This window comes from Ranitomeya variabilis, chromosome 3, assembly GCF_051348905.1.
Source record: "Ranitomeya variabilis isolate aRanVar5 chromosome 3, aRanVar5.hap1, whole genome shotgun sequence".
Lineage (NCBI taxonomy): Eukaryota > Metazoa > Chordata > Amphibia > Anura > Dendrobatidae > Ranitomeya > Ranitomeya variabilis.
In genome coordinates, this window is record NC_135234.1 from 33721445 (window position 1) to 33739654 (window position 18210).

General features: G+C 45.8%; 1 protein-coding gene across 1 annotated transcript; it reads left to right on the forward strand.

The window, feature by feature from the left end:
• The first annotated feature begins 308 nt into the window (after window positions 1-308).
• Window positions 309-11676, forward strand: DONSON (DNA replication fork stabilization factor DONSON). The gene is made up of 9 exons (XM_077293921.1): window positions 309-770; window positions 1997-2068; window positions 2158-2358; window positions 2849-3027; window positions 3213-3391; window positions 3658-3877; window positions 10004-10202; window positions 10470-10676; window positions 10984-11676. Exons 1-9 carry the CDS (start codon window positions 450-452, stop codon window positions 11119-11121), a joined length of 1716 nt encoding a protein of 571 aa, XP_077150036.1. The 5' UTR covers window positions 309-449; the 3' UTR covers window positions 11122-11676.
• The last annotated feature ends 6534 nt before the right edge of the window (window positions 11677-18210 follow it).

An 18210-nucleotide genomic window follows, 5' to 3' on the forward strand; every position in this document is an offset into this window, starting at 1 on the left:
TACAGTATATGGTTGTATTATTTATGTGTACAGCATACGGTGGTATTTGTATGTACAGTATACGGTGGTATTTGTATGTACAGTATATAGTGGTATTATTTGTATGTACAGTATATGGTTGTATTATTTATGTGTACAGCATACGGTGGTATTTATGTGTACGTTATATTGGGGTATTTGTGCAACAAAACAGGAAAAATCCAGCAAACTTTCAACAAATATGTTTCCATAATTGAAATCATGTAGCGACATCTGCTGGTGGTTATATGTAATGCACCATTAATTATCGAGTAGCAGCAGTGACCTCTGGTGGTGACTAGCAGTATCGGCAGGAGGCGGTAACCTAAGGTTTGTATGGGCGGGGCGTTGTTGTCTGACGTCACCGGGGAAAGCGCGCCAGATTCGGAATGAGCAGCTGCCGGCCGGTGCGCAGATCCTGAGCGGCCGCCATGTCCTCCGAGAAGTTACCCGGCTACTCCCCCAGCTTCAAGAAGCCCTCGGAGATCCTGCGGCTGAGCCGGCGCAGGAGCCGCAGTGAGGCTGGAGTCCGGACAGGGCTGTTCTCTCCCGGGGAGTTGACCAAGCGGGTTCTAGGAGTCCGGCCGTTCTCTCCGGGGCCACAAAGAAGCGGGAGCGGGACACTGAAGCGCAGGAACCCGTTCGCCAGTTTGGAGAACACGGTAGCAGCAAAGAAGAGAGCGGAGAGTGTGGCGGAGTGCTGCCCGCAGGAGAGCTGGGCGCTGCCGGCCAAGGAGCAGGAGAACCTGCAGGTGAGCGCGGAGCAGGAGCGCCCTCTAGCGGCGGCGCACTTACACTCACTGCGTAGTGCGGATCCCTTACAAAAGCAGGGTTAGAACGGAGCCAATCAGAAACCGCCACGTCACGGTCCTTCACTGCTATTGGCTTATAGGTGGTCATGTGGCTGCACTGCTCAGTCCTCTCTCAGGTCCGCCTTGTTTTGAAATTGATATTTTTTTGCCCCCAGAACAATCTCTTGCCACATTTCAAATGTAACGTAGTATTTGTATGAAAGGCTTATTCCCACCTGTGCGGATGGATATTGTCAGATATTAGGTTTTGCAATCTACTGTTTGTTAAAATTTGCTGCCTTTTTTTGAGATTCACTTATCTTTTGTGTGCGTTTCCTAGGAGACCGACCACTGTTGCTATCTAGTGTGTTAGCACTGCGCTGGTGGAGATAAGGAGGTAACAGATCCTGCTCAGCTTCAAAACCTCAATAGGAAAAAAAAATATTGTAAGCACTGATCGTGTTTTCTTGTCTAGCAGTGGTGGTCGGTCTCCAAGGCAACGAGCTGTAAACAAGTGTTAATATCGCAAGAACGGCTGACACTTATAGTTTATTGGAAAATTGTTTGTATTTCTGAACAGTTGTCAGTCAGTAGCCATTTATGAAGATGGGAATAACCCTTTAAGTACGTCTCCCCTCTGCTGGGGACACTTGCTGTGAGCGGTGATTACTAGTTCCTGTTATCGGCTGTTACCTGTCAATGTAATCCTGCCTCTGACGATAATGAAACTGCTGAAAACGCTTCAAAAAATATTGTCTCAAAAGGCCTCAGTGGCCAGTGTAAAAATAGCAAGATTACTTTCCTTTTTAATAAAGATTGTGAGGTGAAAGCACTGCCATTTTTTTTAATACATGTAACACAAAAATCTAATTTTAAAGTTTTTTTTTTTTTTTTTTTTTTAATGACGGCTTCCAGTAAGTATTGTTCTCTGCCCAATATATTTCCTCTATCCACAGGATACGTGATAAATGCTGGATTATTGGACGTTCGGCTGCCACTAATCCTGACAGTAGAGCCGTAGTGAGCACGTGCGACCACCACCTCTATGGCGCAGCGGTCGCACATGCTCAGTAGTGCTCCAGTCATACTGGCCAGTTTAGGACCCCTCCAGTTTCCGCGTGTTCTGGGCAGGACGGGGGACGCTTCTATGGAGATCTCTGTGTTATAATCTGACTTCTGTCTTGCAGCATCATTCAGTTGATGATGTGATTTGGGAGGAAAGTCTTCACTCTGACCCTGCGGCAACTACGAAACCTCAGGTAACTGCGGACCGAGATGTCGTTATTTCCTGTGCGGCTTATGGGGGTCTTCTTGTATCTAATACCGAGGTGTCTCCTTGTTCCCGTAGACTCCGGAGAAACCTATTCCGACACCCGAGCCATGTGAAGCGTCGGTCACGTACCCCGCGGACTGGAGTCTGAAGACGCGCCTGCTGTTCACCTCTTCTCACCCGTTCACCTGGACTGACCACTTAAAAGCCCAAGAAGAAGCTCAGGGCCTCGTCCTCCACTGCCGGGCGTCTCCAGTCAGCCTGCCACACAGCATAGCGGTAATGGAGGACTCCACTGCACCCAGTTTGATATCCGACACATGTCGGATGCTGTGCGCTCATGCGTCTCCTACACTTGTCTCAAAGCCGACACTTTATTTTTTTTAAGTCCCTCAGGGAACCTGAACTTGCTATCATTTGATCACTATATATTTCCATACTGCAGTATTGGCGTATATAGTGATGCCGCAGGCTGGGATCATAGACCTAAGATAACAGCCGTGTTCACCCATCAGCTTCCATCGATCGCGATTGACAATTGCCTTTAAAAGGTTAAACAGCAGCGATCGGAGTCGGCTCCAGGCGCTGCTGTTGCAGGCAGATGCCGGCTGTGTTATCTCAGCCGGCATCTGCCACGTATTGTGCAGGCTCAGCTCTTAAAGGCCTGTGATGAAAATTTGCATCACATATTGATAAGGGGTTAATTAATTTTGGTGTAATAAGGCAAATTTTAATTTCTTTCCTTTTTTTCATATTTTTAACTTTACAGGAGCCAAAGTTGTCCACCGATCTCCGCTGCGCTTTCCAGCAAGCGCTCGTCTACTGGCTTCACCCCACCTTTCCATGGCTGCAGCTCTTCCCCAGGATTGGCGCCGACCGCAAGATGACGGGGAAAAATAGTCCCTGGGCTCAGGACGAAGCTCTGCAGCAAGTGCTAATGAGCGAGTGGTAAGTGGTCGTGTGGTCGGTCCTGTATACATCTGCAGGGCGCTCACACAGCCGCCGTCCCCGACCGATCCATGTGTGTCCGGTCCCACCGAGCTCTGTGGCCTCAGCTGCTGGGCCCTGCGCTGACTTTCCTTCCACGCTACGTGGGTGAATCCAGACCAACTCTGATCCTTCTTTCCGTGCAGGGCTCTTAGTTTCACGTCGTTGTATAACTTGCTGAAGGCCAAGCTGTGTCCATACTTCTACGTCTGCACGTATCAGTTCACTGTGCTCTTCCGGGCAGCCGGGATCGCGGGGAGTGATGTCATCACGGCCGTCATGTCTCCAACCACACGAGGCATAAGGGAAGCCATGAAAAATGAAGGTAAATCACCAAACCTCATTACACTGACTGGGTACGAGCTCATTACCAAATCCCAGAAGCCATCACATGGCGCCATCATATTCTGCAGCGCTGTACTGCTCCTCATCACACACACGGACTCCCATCACTGCAGTCTCATTTCCTCATCACGGTTTTCAGCCCCATTATACTTCCATTAAAATAAACAACCGTTTTACTTCTTGGTTCAGTGATTTGTATAAAGAAAAAACTTTTTTTTGTTATTTTTGTTTTTTCCCTTTCTCAAGGAATTGATTTTTCTCTCCCACTCGTGACCAATGACCCGAATAATAAAAAGACTAAAGCCTCAGAATCAACGGGTGAATCTGACGACAAGGCTCAGGAAACCGGGTGTGAAGGCGAGGATTATTCACAAGTGGACAGTGATGAAGACGAAAGCTTCTCTTGGTTAGAAGAGATGGGAGTCGAGGACAAAATTAAAAAGCCGGATGCAATCTCCATCAAACTGTATCCTTCCTTGGTAACGCCGAGCTCACCGTCCACCCTGATCTGTGATATTGGGGGGGGGGGGTGTATTGACTATTTTCCAGGCTTAATTATTTTCCTTTTTCTGCTAAAATCCGAGTTTTCCTATCGCCACGACAGCACCCTACGAGAGAGGGGATCCGCCCACCATCAGGACAGGAACCTACAGGTTAAAAAGGGGCGGTCCCCCTCGCCTCCTCAGTTTGGGTTCCTGTCCTAGATGGGAACAGACAGGTTAAAGTCTTACCCAGGTCCATCAGCCTCTGCGCAGGAACTGCAGAGACGGGGGGCACTGGAAGCGGCGTCGGGGGTGTCCTACTCACAGACCCCTCCTCGTCTGGGCATATGTATGTCGCGATCCCAGGGGCCGGGGAATGCCGCCCTGGGTCGCGTGATCCCGGCGTCTCATCCAGGAGAGGAAGGCAAAGCGCTCGTGACCCGAAGTGGTCAGGCTTGTATTAAGCCGAACTTTAGAGGAAGAAGCTCCCCTCCGTACATCAGACCTAAGAGCTGTTATCAGCGAAGAAATTAAATACTCCCTTAAAGGCAGACGGCATGGAAAACCTAGTGTTGGCTTAATGTCAGATTCTAGCCCATCTTTACCAGAGCAGGGTGAATCTTCAGGCTCCTCATCGTCATCCTCTTCAGATGAAGAGGGTAGACCATGCTTTTCTGTAGAGAATATGGACATATTGGTTAAAGCGGTTCACACGACCATGGGGGTCGCAGATAATAAGGAACCCAGATCAACCCAAGACATCATGTTTGCGGGTCTGTGTCAGAAAAATCGTAGATCATTCCCAGTGGTGGACACAGTTAAAGATCTTATTTAACGTGAATGGGATAAACAGGATAAGGGGTTCTTGCCATCATCAGCAAAAAGGAGATACCCCTTTGATGACGAAGTATTAGCTGAATGGGTGAAGGTCCCTAAGATGGACGCAGCTGAGGCTTCCACATCAAAGTCAGCTACTCTACCCCTGGAAGATGTAGGCCTTCTTAAAGATCCATCCGACAGGACGGCGGACATGTTTTTGAAGAAGGTTTGGGAGTCGTCGTCGTCTGGAGCGTTTAAACCTGTAATTGCTAGCACTTGCACTGCCAGATCTGTTATGGTCTGGGTGGGTCAGCTGGAGGAACAGCTAAAAGCTAAGATCCCTAGAGATAAACTACTTGATTCTCTATCTCAGATCCGTGAAGGTGTAACGTATTTGGCGGATGCATCTGTAGACTCTTTAAAGCTAGCAGCCAGATCGGCAGGCCTCTCGAATGCTGCCCGGCGGGCATTCTGGCTTGAGACCTGGAAGGGTGATGCTCAAGCTAGGGCAAAAGTGTACAATTCCATGCAGGGGTGAGTACTTATTTGGCCCCGTGCTGGATGATATCCTTGCGAAGGCAGAGGATAGAAAGAAGGGATTTCCTAAAGTGTTTAAGCCTACTTTCAGAAATGCCTTCAGGAGACGTATGCCCTTCCGGAAAACCTATTCAGACCGGGATTGGGAACCGGCAGAGCCAAAGAAGAAAGGTGCATACTTCAGTGGCTCTTCATCATCGAGACGTAGACGCAACTACCGATAAAACAGTCCTTCCAGTGGGGGGTAGATCAAAATATTTTTTTAACCAATGGGCCAAGATAACATCCAATAGTTGGATCTTGGGTATAGTTGCATCAGGGTTAAAATTGGAGTTTCGGAATGTACCTCCGAGCTACTATGTATTGACAACTCTTAATTCTCAGGATCAACAGCAGGCCCTAGAAAAGGAAATTCAGCAGCTGAGAGAAAAGGAAGTTATTGTAGAAGTACCAAAGGATCAAGAAAGGGAGGGGTTTTATTCTCCTTTATTTTTAATTTCTAAGCCTGATGGATACTTTAGGACCATCATAAACTTGAGGAAATTAAATACATTTCTACAATAACATGCCTTTAAGATGGAGTCCATTAGGTCGGCAACTAAACTTCTATTTCCCAGGTGTTACATGACAGTGCTGGATCTAAAAGATGCGTACTACCATCTACCCATTTACAAGGATCACCAGCAGTTCCTCAGAGTGGCGGTGTGGCTAGACGATCAGGTCAGACACTTTCAGTTTACGGCAATGCCATTTGGGCTGTCTATGGCCCCAAGAGTATTTACTAAAATAATTGCAGAGGTAATGGCCTATATCAGGGAACGGGATACCCTGGTTATACCCTACTTGGACGATTTCCTGATAGTAGGAAATTCGGTTATCCAATGTAAAGCCCGCCTAAACTGTGTAAGATCTTCCCTGCAGGACCTTGGTTGGTTGATCAATCTAAAGAAATCAAAGCTAGAACCCTCAACGCATCAGATTTTCCTTGGCATTCTTCTAAACACAGAACATCAATCATGTTTTCTACCAGAAGACAAAAAACTAAAGATTATTCACAAGATCTTGGCAGTAAGAAGAAATCCAGATCTAACTTTGAGAGCGGCAATGTCCTTGCTGGGGTCATTGACATCATGCATACCATACCGGCTGTTCGGTGGGCTCAATCCCACACTCGTGTGTTACAATCCGAGATCCTCGAGGCAGACGGGAATCTTCAAAGTCACCTAAGTGGAAGACTCAGATTATCAACCGCCACTCTCTGCGACCTAAAGTGGTGGCTGGACATTTGCCATTTGTCAAAAGGGGTGCAGTGGGGAATAGAACCGGACAACAGTCACGACCGATGTCAGCCCAGTAGGATGGGGAGCTCACATGGGGGACTTCTGGCCCAAGGGCGGTGGTCAGTCCTAGAAACCCAAGGTTCTTCAAATTTGAAGGAACTCACAGCAGTCAAATATGCTCTCCTTCAGATTCTACCGGCCCTGCGGGGTTCACATGTACGGGTACTGACTGACAACATGACAGTGGTAGCCTACCTCAACCATCAGGGGGGGGGGGACAAGATCACAATCTCTGATGTCCACCACTGCAGACATACTCACCTTAGCCGAGACTCACTTCCTTTCTCTATCAGCACTCCACATAAGAGGGGAACACAATGTGGAAGCAGATTCTCAGCCGTCATTACCTACGCCAGGGGGAATGGTCTCTGGACCGGCAAATATTCAAACAGTCAGTTTGTGGGGTTTGCCGGTTATAGATCTGTTTGCTGCAAGGAGAAATAGGCAGGTCAGAAAGTTTGCATCACTTCAGGTAGCGGACAGACCATGCATAGTAGACTCCCTTCAAGTTCGTTGGGATTTTCCCCTAGCATATGCGTTTCCCCCAATGTGCCTAATTCCTCTAGTTCTCAGGAAGATCAGGGAGGAGAAGGCGAGGGTAGTTCTAATCGCCCCCTTCTGGCCCAAGAGACCATGGTTTTCTCTACTCAGCCCTCGAGTCCGGAGCTCCTTTCTCAAGGTCCATTTCGTCATCTCAATGTGGAGGGCCTTCATTTGACGGCGTAGAATTTGAGAGGGAGTTGCTAAGGTTGAGAGGATTTTCAGAGGCCTTGATATCTACCTTGTTAGGTAGCCGGAAGGAGGTCACTACCAAAATTTATTCTAAGGTCTGGAAGAAATTTCTAGCGTTCAATCAGCATCCCCTAACAGATCATGTTCCAATTCTGGAATTCTTGCAGAAAAGCTGAGAATTGGGGTTGGCAGTTAATACCTTTTAGAGTTCAAGTGTCAGCTTTAGGAGCCCTATATAACAGCAACGTGGTGGGAAATAGATGGATTTCTAGGTTTATTAAGGCTACTGAGCGTAGTAACCCAGTTCATATTGCTAGTGGAGCGCCCCCAGACGCAGGGCCGCGGGGTACTCGGTACCGGGCCTCTGTCTCAGTTCTGTGGTTGTCACGGTGGCTAGACCCGGTCCGTGACCCTGCTAAGGGGCGTCCAATGAAAGGTGTAGGTAGTGGTGCGTGGTGCAGTTCGCGGTGAATAACGAGGACACAGGGTTGCAATCTCTTTACCTCTTTACTGAAGGCTTCAGGATCCTCAATCCAGAGTACGGTCAACAGGGCTGTCTGAGACCGGCCGGTCCGATGGCACCTCCAGAGTTCCCTTTGCAGGTGGAAATCAGTGCCTTCCTTCTAGCGCTTGTGTGTTGTAGTACTTACCTGCTGAGCACCACGGGATAGTCCTCACAACTGTTGTGTCTGTTTCTGATGTTCTTTCCCACAACTTATGTCTGTTCTGATGTTCTCCGTCCCCCAGATGATATGGCTAGGACGCACCCGTATGACGGGTAGGCCTGGAGTTCTTCCGGGACCCTAGCGTCGCCCCTCTCCCACAGTAGCCCCCTATGTCTGCTTAGGTGAGACAGCCAACCTATAATTAACTGTCCTGCCGTTGGTTTGAAGTAATGCTTGGAGCCCAATGCTTCCTCGGCGTTCCGGCTACGCTCCTCAGTAGGATGTTGCCTCCTCTTACAGCACGACTCCTACTGGTATTATCTCCTTTTTGCTTTGATCTCGTTTCTCACTCAGCACAATAAACCTTGCTTCTTGTCCTTTCTTGGGGTACCGCCGCGATGTAGTGCAGGCGCGGTTCCTTAACGCTCTGTCTTGTTCGCTAGGCCTCTGTCAGGATCCCACCCCTGACAGGGACCCCCCTGAATCTTCCCCTGCAACACCCTCTGCCACAGGATGTTGCCCGGTTCCAACCCAGTCAGCTTTCTTTCTAACTTTCTATCCAACCCCCAGTTTTACCAGTATGTGAGGAGTGGCCTAATACATAGCACCCTTAGCTCCCCCTGGAGGCCAGACTGTGAAGTGTATTGGTGTCTGTGATACCTGGTCAGGTGAACTCCTTTAGTGCCATCAGACGTACCATCACTCCCCTTAGTGGCAGAGCATCAGTACTGCAACGACCAGGACTCTGGGGCGCTGCACTAGATTGCCGCCATGGGATTTGAACTTGGTGCTAGATGCTTTAACACAGTCCCCCTTTGAGCCGTTAAGTTCTGCCTCAATTAAGATTCTGACCCTAAAGACAGTTCTTTTGTTAGCCTTAACTTCTGCTAGGCGGGTCAGTGATATTCAGGCGTTATCAGTGGACCCTCCCTATCTAATGGTCTTTCAAGATAAAATTGTTTTGAAGCCTGACCCAGCATATTTACCAAAGGTAGCTTCTAGGTTCCATAGAAGCCAGGAAATATATTTGCCATCCTTTTTCGATAATCCAGTTACAGCAGAAGAGCAGAAGTGTCATACTCTAGATGTCAGAAGAGCAGTATTAGAGTATCTAGACAAGACGCAAAGCTGGAGGCAGAGTAGGGCTTTGTTTGTTTCTTTCCAGAATCAAAGGAAAGGTTCGAGTGTTACAAAAAGTTCTATCGCCAGATGGATCAGAGATGCGATATGTCTTGCCTATTCCGCCAAGAGGGAAACGCCACCAGGAGGAATCAAGGCCCACTCCACTCGAGCTATGGCTTCATCCTGGGCGGAGAGAGCGGAAGTCTCCATTGACATAATTTGTAAGGCGGCAACGTGGTCATCCCCTTCCACCTTTTATAAGCACTACCATCTTGATCTATCATCCAATTCCAGCCTAGACTTTGGGCGATCAGTACTTAGTGCTGTGGTCCCTCCCAGGTGAATAGTCTCTGAAAGTCTCTCGTAGGGTGCTGTCGTGGCAATAGGAAAACCGGTTGTTACTTACCGGTAATAGGATTTTACAGAGTCCACGACAGCACCCGCACATTCCCCCCGTAATTAATCACTGGATTCTTGCACTCTATTGGAAGGTGTGTTTTTTATATTTCACTCTGTAGGGGTGATGGTACTTAGTATTATTTAAATGGAAATTGTCATGTACTAATCTGACGGCGGTATCCCTTGTACTCTGAAACACAAACTGAGGAGGCGAGGGGGACCGCCCCTTCTTAACCTGTAGGTTCCTGTCCTTATGGTGGGCGGATCCCCTCTCTCGTAGGGTGCTGTCGTGGACTCTGTAAAATCCTATTACCGGTAAGTAACAACCGGTTTCTTGCACAAGAATACATGATAATTTTTGAGTATTCCTACATTAAGCATTTATTATTGCAGACCCCAGACCTGAACACTTTCTCTAGTTTCTTGACCCTGTGATATGATTGCTGCAGTTTCTGGCCCAGGGATGATGTTTCTACCTTGACTATTACTGTAACAGCCGTAAGGAAAAGAATGAAGTGAAGTTGGATCACCGACCGGAATCTGTCGTATTGGTCAAAGGGGCAAATACGTTCACGTTACTCAACTTCTTGATCAACTGTAAGAGCATTGTGGCCGCCGCAGGTCCGCAGGCAGGACTGCCCCCGACGCTGCTATCACCAGTGGCTTTCAGGGGAGCTACGATGCACACCATGAAGGTACCGGTGCATAATGTTTTGTCATAAGACTTTTTAATGTATATCTGCCGTGATGGGGTGTGGAGTCGGTGTCTTTGGAAATTGAGGAGTCTGAGTCAGAGGTTTGACTTACTGACTCCACAGCCCTTCTAGGTAACAGGGGAATCCAAAATGTGGTATCACGGCTATTATGTCCAGCATGGGGAATATGGAAAATAAGTTTGTTTTTCTTCTTAAGTTTGAGAATTTAATGTCTAATGCTGTAGGTCACATCCTCTCTCTCCGCAGGCGAGGACAGTCAACGTGAAAACTCAGATGCAGTCTGGATATAAAGATCAGTTCAGCTTGGAGATTACCGGCCCAGTGATGCCACATACGGTGCATTCTCTGACGCTGCTGGTTAAGGCCGCACAGAAGGGAAGTTTTTCAGCATCTCTTTACACGCACGAACCAACGACCGTCTTCAACACGGCCATCCATCCCCAAAACTGCAAGGTGAGTCGTCTGTAGCAAACCGATCCTTGGGTTTAGTAGGGCAGCGTTTCCTATGTCAGCACATCCAAACCTACATTTACTGCCGGTGGCCACTCGATAAAGATCTCTACTGAGAGATCGAAGGGATAAAGGTCCATATAGCGATTTTCCTGGTAACTACTGCTGACCAGATCCATTCAGAACCCCTGCATGGTGGTGGCCATAAGCGTTCCTGCACAGAGTAGATCGCCAGCTGACTCTTCACTTTATTTTGGTGGAAAACTCAACTGACTGATCAATGATCCTACGATCTTTCCTTGTTTTCTAGGAGAGTAACGGTGCAGAACTCGCACACTGTGGTCTTCATCCGCTCACGCTAGAACAAGTCACCCAGTTATCCACACTGGGAAAGTCGTCACTGCGTCATTTAGAGCTTAATGACTACAAATATACCTGGAAATGTTGATCGCTTCCTGAGCTGGAGCATGGACAGATTCACGGTGTGTCGCCTGCGCTCGCTGCCGGAAAGTGCTCCGTCTTTATCAGAAGAACGTGCGTATGTGATAACCTGGTCCTGCCCAAAGTTTTCTTAGACAAAGCGATGATCTGTGGAGGACAAGAGCTGCTGAAGGTGACGTGTGTCCCGCGCCTGCGCTGGAAGTGGGTGCGGAACATCGGTTTTTAGCTTTTTAAGTATGATCTTATCCAAACGTTTTGTTCCGGGCTGCACGGCGCCCTGGTCGGAGGCTGAAGGCCCATAGAGGTTGTGAGTTACTTACCACTGGGATTACTGCAAGATTCAGGGTCTCCCGTAGGGCTGCCTAGTTTCGGCACAGCTTTACGGCGCTCACGATTGTTACTGTGGATTTTTAAAATTATGGGAAAAAAAGAAAATGCTCATGTGATCGCGAAATCATATTTTTAAGTGTTTTTTATGTGATGTCACTGCCAGACTGATTTTTAATTATTTTATATATGATTGACCATGGATATGATATATCTATTAAACTCGTAAAAAACATTTCTACTTTTGTTATACTGGTTCATAGTGTTTGTCTTTACATTAATAAGGAGTTCCCACACTGATTTTCTACAAGATTTTGGAAATTCTGGGTCAGACATCGAAAAAGTGAGTCCGGGCTCACAATTTCTGGTCCAGTTCTTTGTGCGTCCAATCGCCTGGGAAAAAAAAAAAGTTAACCCTACTTCTTCACCAAACTGTACAGGGGACACAATGCAGTCCAGCGGGTTACGGTTTCCTGGAATTCACCAAACCCAGACTCCTTCGGAGAGAGAAGTGTCATCATCCGTCACTGCACAGAACACGTCTCCTCCAGAGTCGAGGGGTGGTGGCTTTACACCACTCCATCTGATACTCGGCATTGTGCTTGGTGATGTAAGGCTGCATAAAGCTATTCAACCATAAAAACCGAGGTCATGAAGTGGGTGCAGAAATTGTGCTTAGGTTAATACCAATAGAGATTTGGATTTCGTAAGCACATAAAGTCGCAAAAATTGCATAGAAATTGCTGGTATACATAGAATCTCTGGAGTACATTTTATGACAAATTTTTTGACTATTTGAAAAGTAACAAATGATTGGGTGAAAATCACGCTCACAGAGGTAAACAAGAAATGGGCTTGTATAGCGCCGTAGACTCGCCTTACAGAAATCGCTGTCTCCATAGGGGCTCACAACTTATATTCCTTATTTCTTTGGGGGTATGGGAGGAACAATGGAGGAAACCCATGCCAACATGAGGAGAACATACAAACTCCTTGCAGACCTAGGTCCCCAGAGCTGCAAAGCTACAGTGCTAATAGTCCATGAGCCGGGCCAGATATCGGTACCACCCGGAGTGACTAATTTTCTTTGGTATTTTTAGGTAGATGCATGTCTGTAGTTTATTTTTTGATATGATAGCCCTTACATATACGTAGCTTATTAACCCCTTCAGCCCTAGGCCTATTTGTACCCAAGTGCCTAAGCCAATCTGACCTGTGCCACTTCATGGGCTAATAACTTTGGAACGCTTTCACCTATCCAAGCCATTCTGAGATTGTTTTCTCGTGACATATTGTACTTCACGTCAGTGCTAAATGGGAGTCAATATATTTTACCTTTCTATATAAAAAAATGCTAAATATTCGGAAATTTTGGAAAAATCGGCAATTTTTTAACTTTGAAATTCTCTGCTTTTTACAAAAATACTGATACCCCCCATAATAGTTATTAATTTACACTCCCCACATGTTTACTTCATATTGGCATCATTTTGAAAATGAAACCTTATTGTTTTACGACGTAATAGGGCTTATAGTTTTATGCGCAATTTTTCACATTTACAGCAAAACCCACTTTTCAAAGGACCAAGTCACTTCTGAAGTCACTTTAAGGGGCTTACATAACAGAAACCACCCATAAATTACCCCATTTTGCAAACTACACCCCTCAAGCTGTTCAAAACTCATTTTTAAAAACTGTTAACCCTTTAGGTGTTCCACAGGAATTTTAGCAGAATGAAGGCGAAATTTCAAAATTTCATTTTTTTTCCAGATATTACATTGTAATCCAATTTTACCTGCAACCTAGCAAGGGTTAACGGCAAACCCAAACTTGGTTACCCTAATTCTGCAGTTTATAGAAACACCCCACATGTACTCGTAAACTAAAGTATGGGCACACAGCACAGCTCAACACGGAAGGAGCGCTATGTGGTTTTTGGGTGGCGGATTCACTGGAAGAAATCTAGGGGGCCATGTCACATTTGAAGGCTGCCTGAGGTACACCCACAGTGGAAACCCCAAAAAGTGACCCTATTTTGGAAACTACACCCCCAAGGAATCTTTTAGGGGGTATAGTGACCACTTTGACCCAACCAGTGTTTCACAGTAGTTGGAAACACTTGGTTGAGAAAATGGAAAAAGTGCATTTTTTACATGAAGGTGTCATTTTAGGCTCATTTTTTTATTTTTAAGAGGTGTACCAGCAAAAAATGCACCCCACTATTTGTTCACCAATCTCTCCCGAACACAACAACACCCGATATGTTGTCGTACACTGCAGTATTGGGGAACGGCAGGCCTCGGAAGGGAAGGAGCGCCAAATGACTTTTGGAGTGCAAATTTTACTGGAAGAAATCTAGGGGGCTATGTCACATTTGAAGACACCCTGAGGTGCCCCAACACATGCACACACACTGACACATACACGTTCTGTGCTGAACAGGACTCTCCGGTCTTCTCTGCAGAGCTCCTATCTCCCTCTGCTTGCATGGAAAAACTTCCTTCCATGGCTAGAAGAAAACCATGCAAGGGACCTTCACCATCTGGATGAAACACTGAAGAACATCACAAACTTTCGCATCAGTGTGTCGCAGGGATCCTTCGAAAAGCTCTTGGATAATGAATCTTGCACACTTACCCTGAAGCTCTTTCAAGTTTATCTTGAGACCCTCAGAAATGAACAACTCTCAGCATTCTGGATGTCATACTTGGACATGGTCGAGACCATGCTGGCCCTGGTTCGAGCTTCAAGAGAAGGCAACTGGATGCTTCACCTAGGAGCAATCCGACAGATGATACCATGGTGTTTTGCCTATGACAAGGTCAACTATGCCCGATACCTAACCTATTACTATGCCACAATGTCTCGGCTGCCCATAGAACACCCAGAGGTCCATGAATACTTCATGCAAGGTGGCTTTTCGGTCCAGATCGGTAGCAAGAATCCTTTTGGACGAATTCCTGTGGACCAGACCATTGAAGAGACAATCAACAAAGACACCCAGACACCAGGGGGCACAAAAGGCTTCAGCCTCAAAGTTGGAGCTGTTTCCAGGTTCTACCTGACATCAGAGTACCGCAGTATGTACTTGAGGCAGCTGAGGGCCCTGGTAGGCCAACAATATACTGACTTCAGCCATTCAGACCTACAGGTGTCTAGGATTAGAAGAGATGAAGCCGATGTCCAATCTTTCGTTCAACTGCTGGAGACAGGTTGGGTGAACCCCTTCAACAAAGAGCATAATGGTGAACTTATCAGTTTGTCAACAGCGACTGTAGCACCACCAGATGTAGCCAAAGACCTTCAAGGGGCATACAGTATAGGAGAGGATGCATATCAAACATTCAAGGATGAGCGTTTGGGTACCGATAAGCCAACTACATTGTTTCATGACAAGATGACGAAGAACAAACTTAAAACGTTCTCTAACATCCAAATGAAGACACGCAGACAAGGTCTTGGCAAGGAGGTAATTTTGAAGGCTGACAGAAACCTATTTGGCCAGATGATACTTGTAGCTGAGAACAGAAAGCTACAAATGAGTGATGTCTTGACTCATCCCCTGGGTCCATTGCCATGGGCACTTGCCAATGGTGATGGGTCTATCCGCAAGACCAACAAGGCTGCCCTCGCAAGGGAGTTGGAGAGGAATGCTCGTCCTGCAGAAGTGATCCCCGAGCCCTCTGCAACCATCATTGATGGGATGAGCCTGGTTCAGAAACTGAAGGGAAACAATGCAACATTTGGCCAGCTAGCAGGCACAGCAATGAGTCGCGCTATCCATGAGGGTGCTAAGAGCAAGCGCATTGATATTGTCTTTGACGTCTACAAGGAGACATCCATCAAAGATACAGAAAGAGTCAACAGATATGAAGGCACAGGGATCCATTTCAAGAACATTCAACATGGGCACAACATCCAGCAGTGGAAAAAGCTTCTAAGTAGTTCCTCCAACAAGGCAAGTCTCATAAAGTTTCTGGTAGAAGAATGGAAGGCGAAACACCACAGGGAGAAGCTTGAGGAGAAGGAGCTGTATGTCACATGTGAGCAGCTCTGCTTTAAGATCACCAAAGAACAGTGGGAAGAGGCTGCTGACCTTAAGTCAAATCAAGAAGAAGCAGACACACGCCTCCTTCTCCATGCTCTTCATGCAGCAGAATCTGGTTACAAGTCGGTCATCATCACTTCGGAGGATACTGATGTCATGGTCCTGTGTCTGGGCATGTGCCACAAAATCCCATCCCACCTGTTCCAGAAATGCGGTACACAGAACCGGACAAGATTCCTGGATATCACCACTCTGAGCCGAACATTGGGAGGCAGCGTATGTGATTCATTGATTGGTATGCATGCATTTACAGGCTGTGACACCGTCAGTGCATTCGCTGGCCGTGGGAAGATGACGACACTCAAGCAGTTGAAGATGAACAAGACATACCAGGATGCCTTTCAGGAAGTTGGTCGTTCATGGGAAGTGTCTACCGAACTTTTTGAGAAGTTACAGGAAATCATCTGCCACATGTACCTGCCAACTACCCAAACAACTGAGGTAAACAGGCTCCGTTATCAGCTGTTCTGTGCCAGACGTGGAGTGGTAGAGTCAAGTCAACTCCCTCCTTGCCAGGACTGCCTTTTCATGCATGCACTGCGTGCAAACTACCAGGCTGCGATCTGGAGGAGAAGTCTGCAGAGCCAGCCATGGGTTGCAAACCCAACAGACTGCGGTTGGATGATAGATAACGACGGAAAGCTTGTTGTCAAGTGGATGCAAGGGGCACCAGCACCAGAAGCTATTATACAGCTACTGTCCTGCAAGTGTGTGCGGTCATGTGAACTTCCTCAGTGTACTTGCCTCAGCAATGGCCTGAAGTGCACAGACATGTGCAGATTACAGACATGCCAGAACAAGGGTACTGAAGACGAGCCAGTAGAACAACAGTCAGATTCAGAGTCCGATGTTGAAGATATTATGGAGTAACATATATATATATATATATATATATATATATATATATATATATATATATATATATATATATATATATATATATATATATATATATATATATATATATATATATATATGCACATGACATGTTCAGTGTGTATTTACATAACTTGGATTAAATTTTGTTACAAATACTACATCTAGTCACTCCGGGTGGTACCGATATCGTCATATTTGGTTCTTGGCTCATGCTAAAATTCCTGTGGAACACCTAAAGGGTTAACAGTTTTTAAAAATGAGTTTTGAACAGCTTGAGGGGTGTAGTTTGCAAAATGGGGTAATTTATGGGTGGTTTCTGTTATGTAAGCCCCTTAAAGTGACTTCAGAAGTGACTTGGTCCTTTGAAAAGTGGGTTTTGCTGTAAATGTGAAAAATTGCGCATAAAACTATAAGCCCTATTACGTCGTAAAACAATAAGGTTTCATTTTCAAAATGATGCCAATATGAAGTAAACATGTGGGGAGTGTAAATTAATAACTATTATGGGGGGTATCAGTATTTTTGTAAAAAGCAGAGAATTTCAAAGTTAAAAAATTGCCGATTTTTCCAAAATTTCCGAATATTTAGCATTTTTTTATATAGAAAGGTAAAATATATTGACTCCCATTTAGCACTGACGTGAAGTACAATATGTCACGAGAAAACAATCTCAGAATGGCTTGGATAGGTGAAAGCGTTCCAAAGTTATTAGCCCATGAAGTGGCACAGGTCAGATTGGCTTAGGCACTTGGGTACAAATAGGCCTAGGGCTGAAGGGGTTAATAAGCTACGTATATGTAAGGGCTATCATATCAAAAAATAAACTACAGACATGCATCTACCTAAAAATACCAAAGAGAATTAGTCACTCCGCTTGGTACCGATATCGTCAAATTTGGTTCTTGGCTCATGGACTATAACTCCTGAGTCACCATGCTGCCCTGTAGACTTCAGAAAATGGAAAGGTGAAATTACTGCAAAAAACAAACAAAAACGCAAAACCACCAAACAGTTTGACAATAAATGGCTTCAATCAACCACTAACCATGAGTGGAGAAAAAGTTTTTTGGTGTCATCATTCATATTCTCTGAAAAAAAGGCAAAGAAAGCAAAAATTTTGCCGGGGTATGTAAACTTTTGAGCACAACTGTGTGTGTACATACATACATACATACATACATACATACATACATACATACATACATACATACATACATACATACATACATACATACATACATACATACATACATACATACATACATACATACATACATACATACATATCTCCAATCAGAAATGGAAACAAGAACCAAGAGGGAGACAGACTGAAAAAAAAAAAGGCCGAATGGTATCAAAATGACAGATCAATCTTTTATTAGACCAAGATAGATTAAAATTACATGTGGGGGGGGGGGGGGACAACCAGAAAGAGGGCACTAATCAAAGAGGTGTACCTATATGTGAATATATGCCACAAATGTATATCAGATAAAAGAATCAATCCAAGGTATCACAAAGTATGCTCATATAAAATAGAGAATAAAACAATGTAAAGTATATTTATCACCTGAAACATATCAGAAATAAAGTGCTATAGTGCATAAATACCTCAAGACATCAAAAAGGAAAGAGGATCTCCTGGCATGTGTATTCGAACTGAATAAATCCAGTAAAGAAAAGTGGTGTAACTATTTATATAAATGGGGGTAGCAGTCAGGAACGAGGGGACACATGATGAAGCGACCACCCCGACGCGCGTTTCGGTCCAACACCTGCAA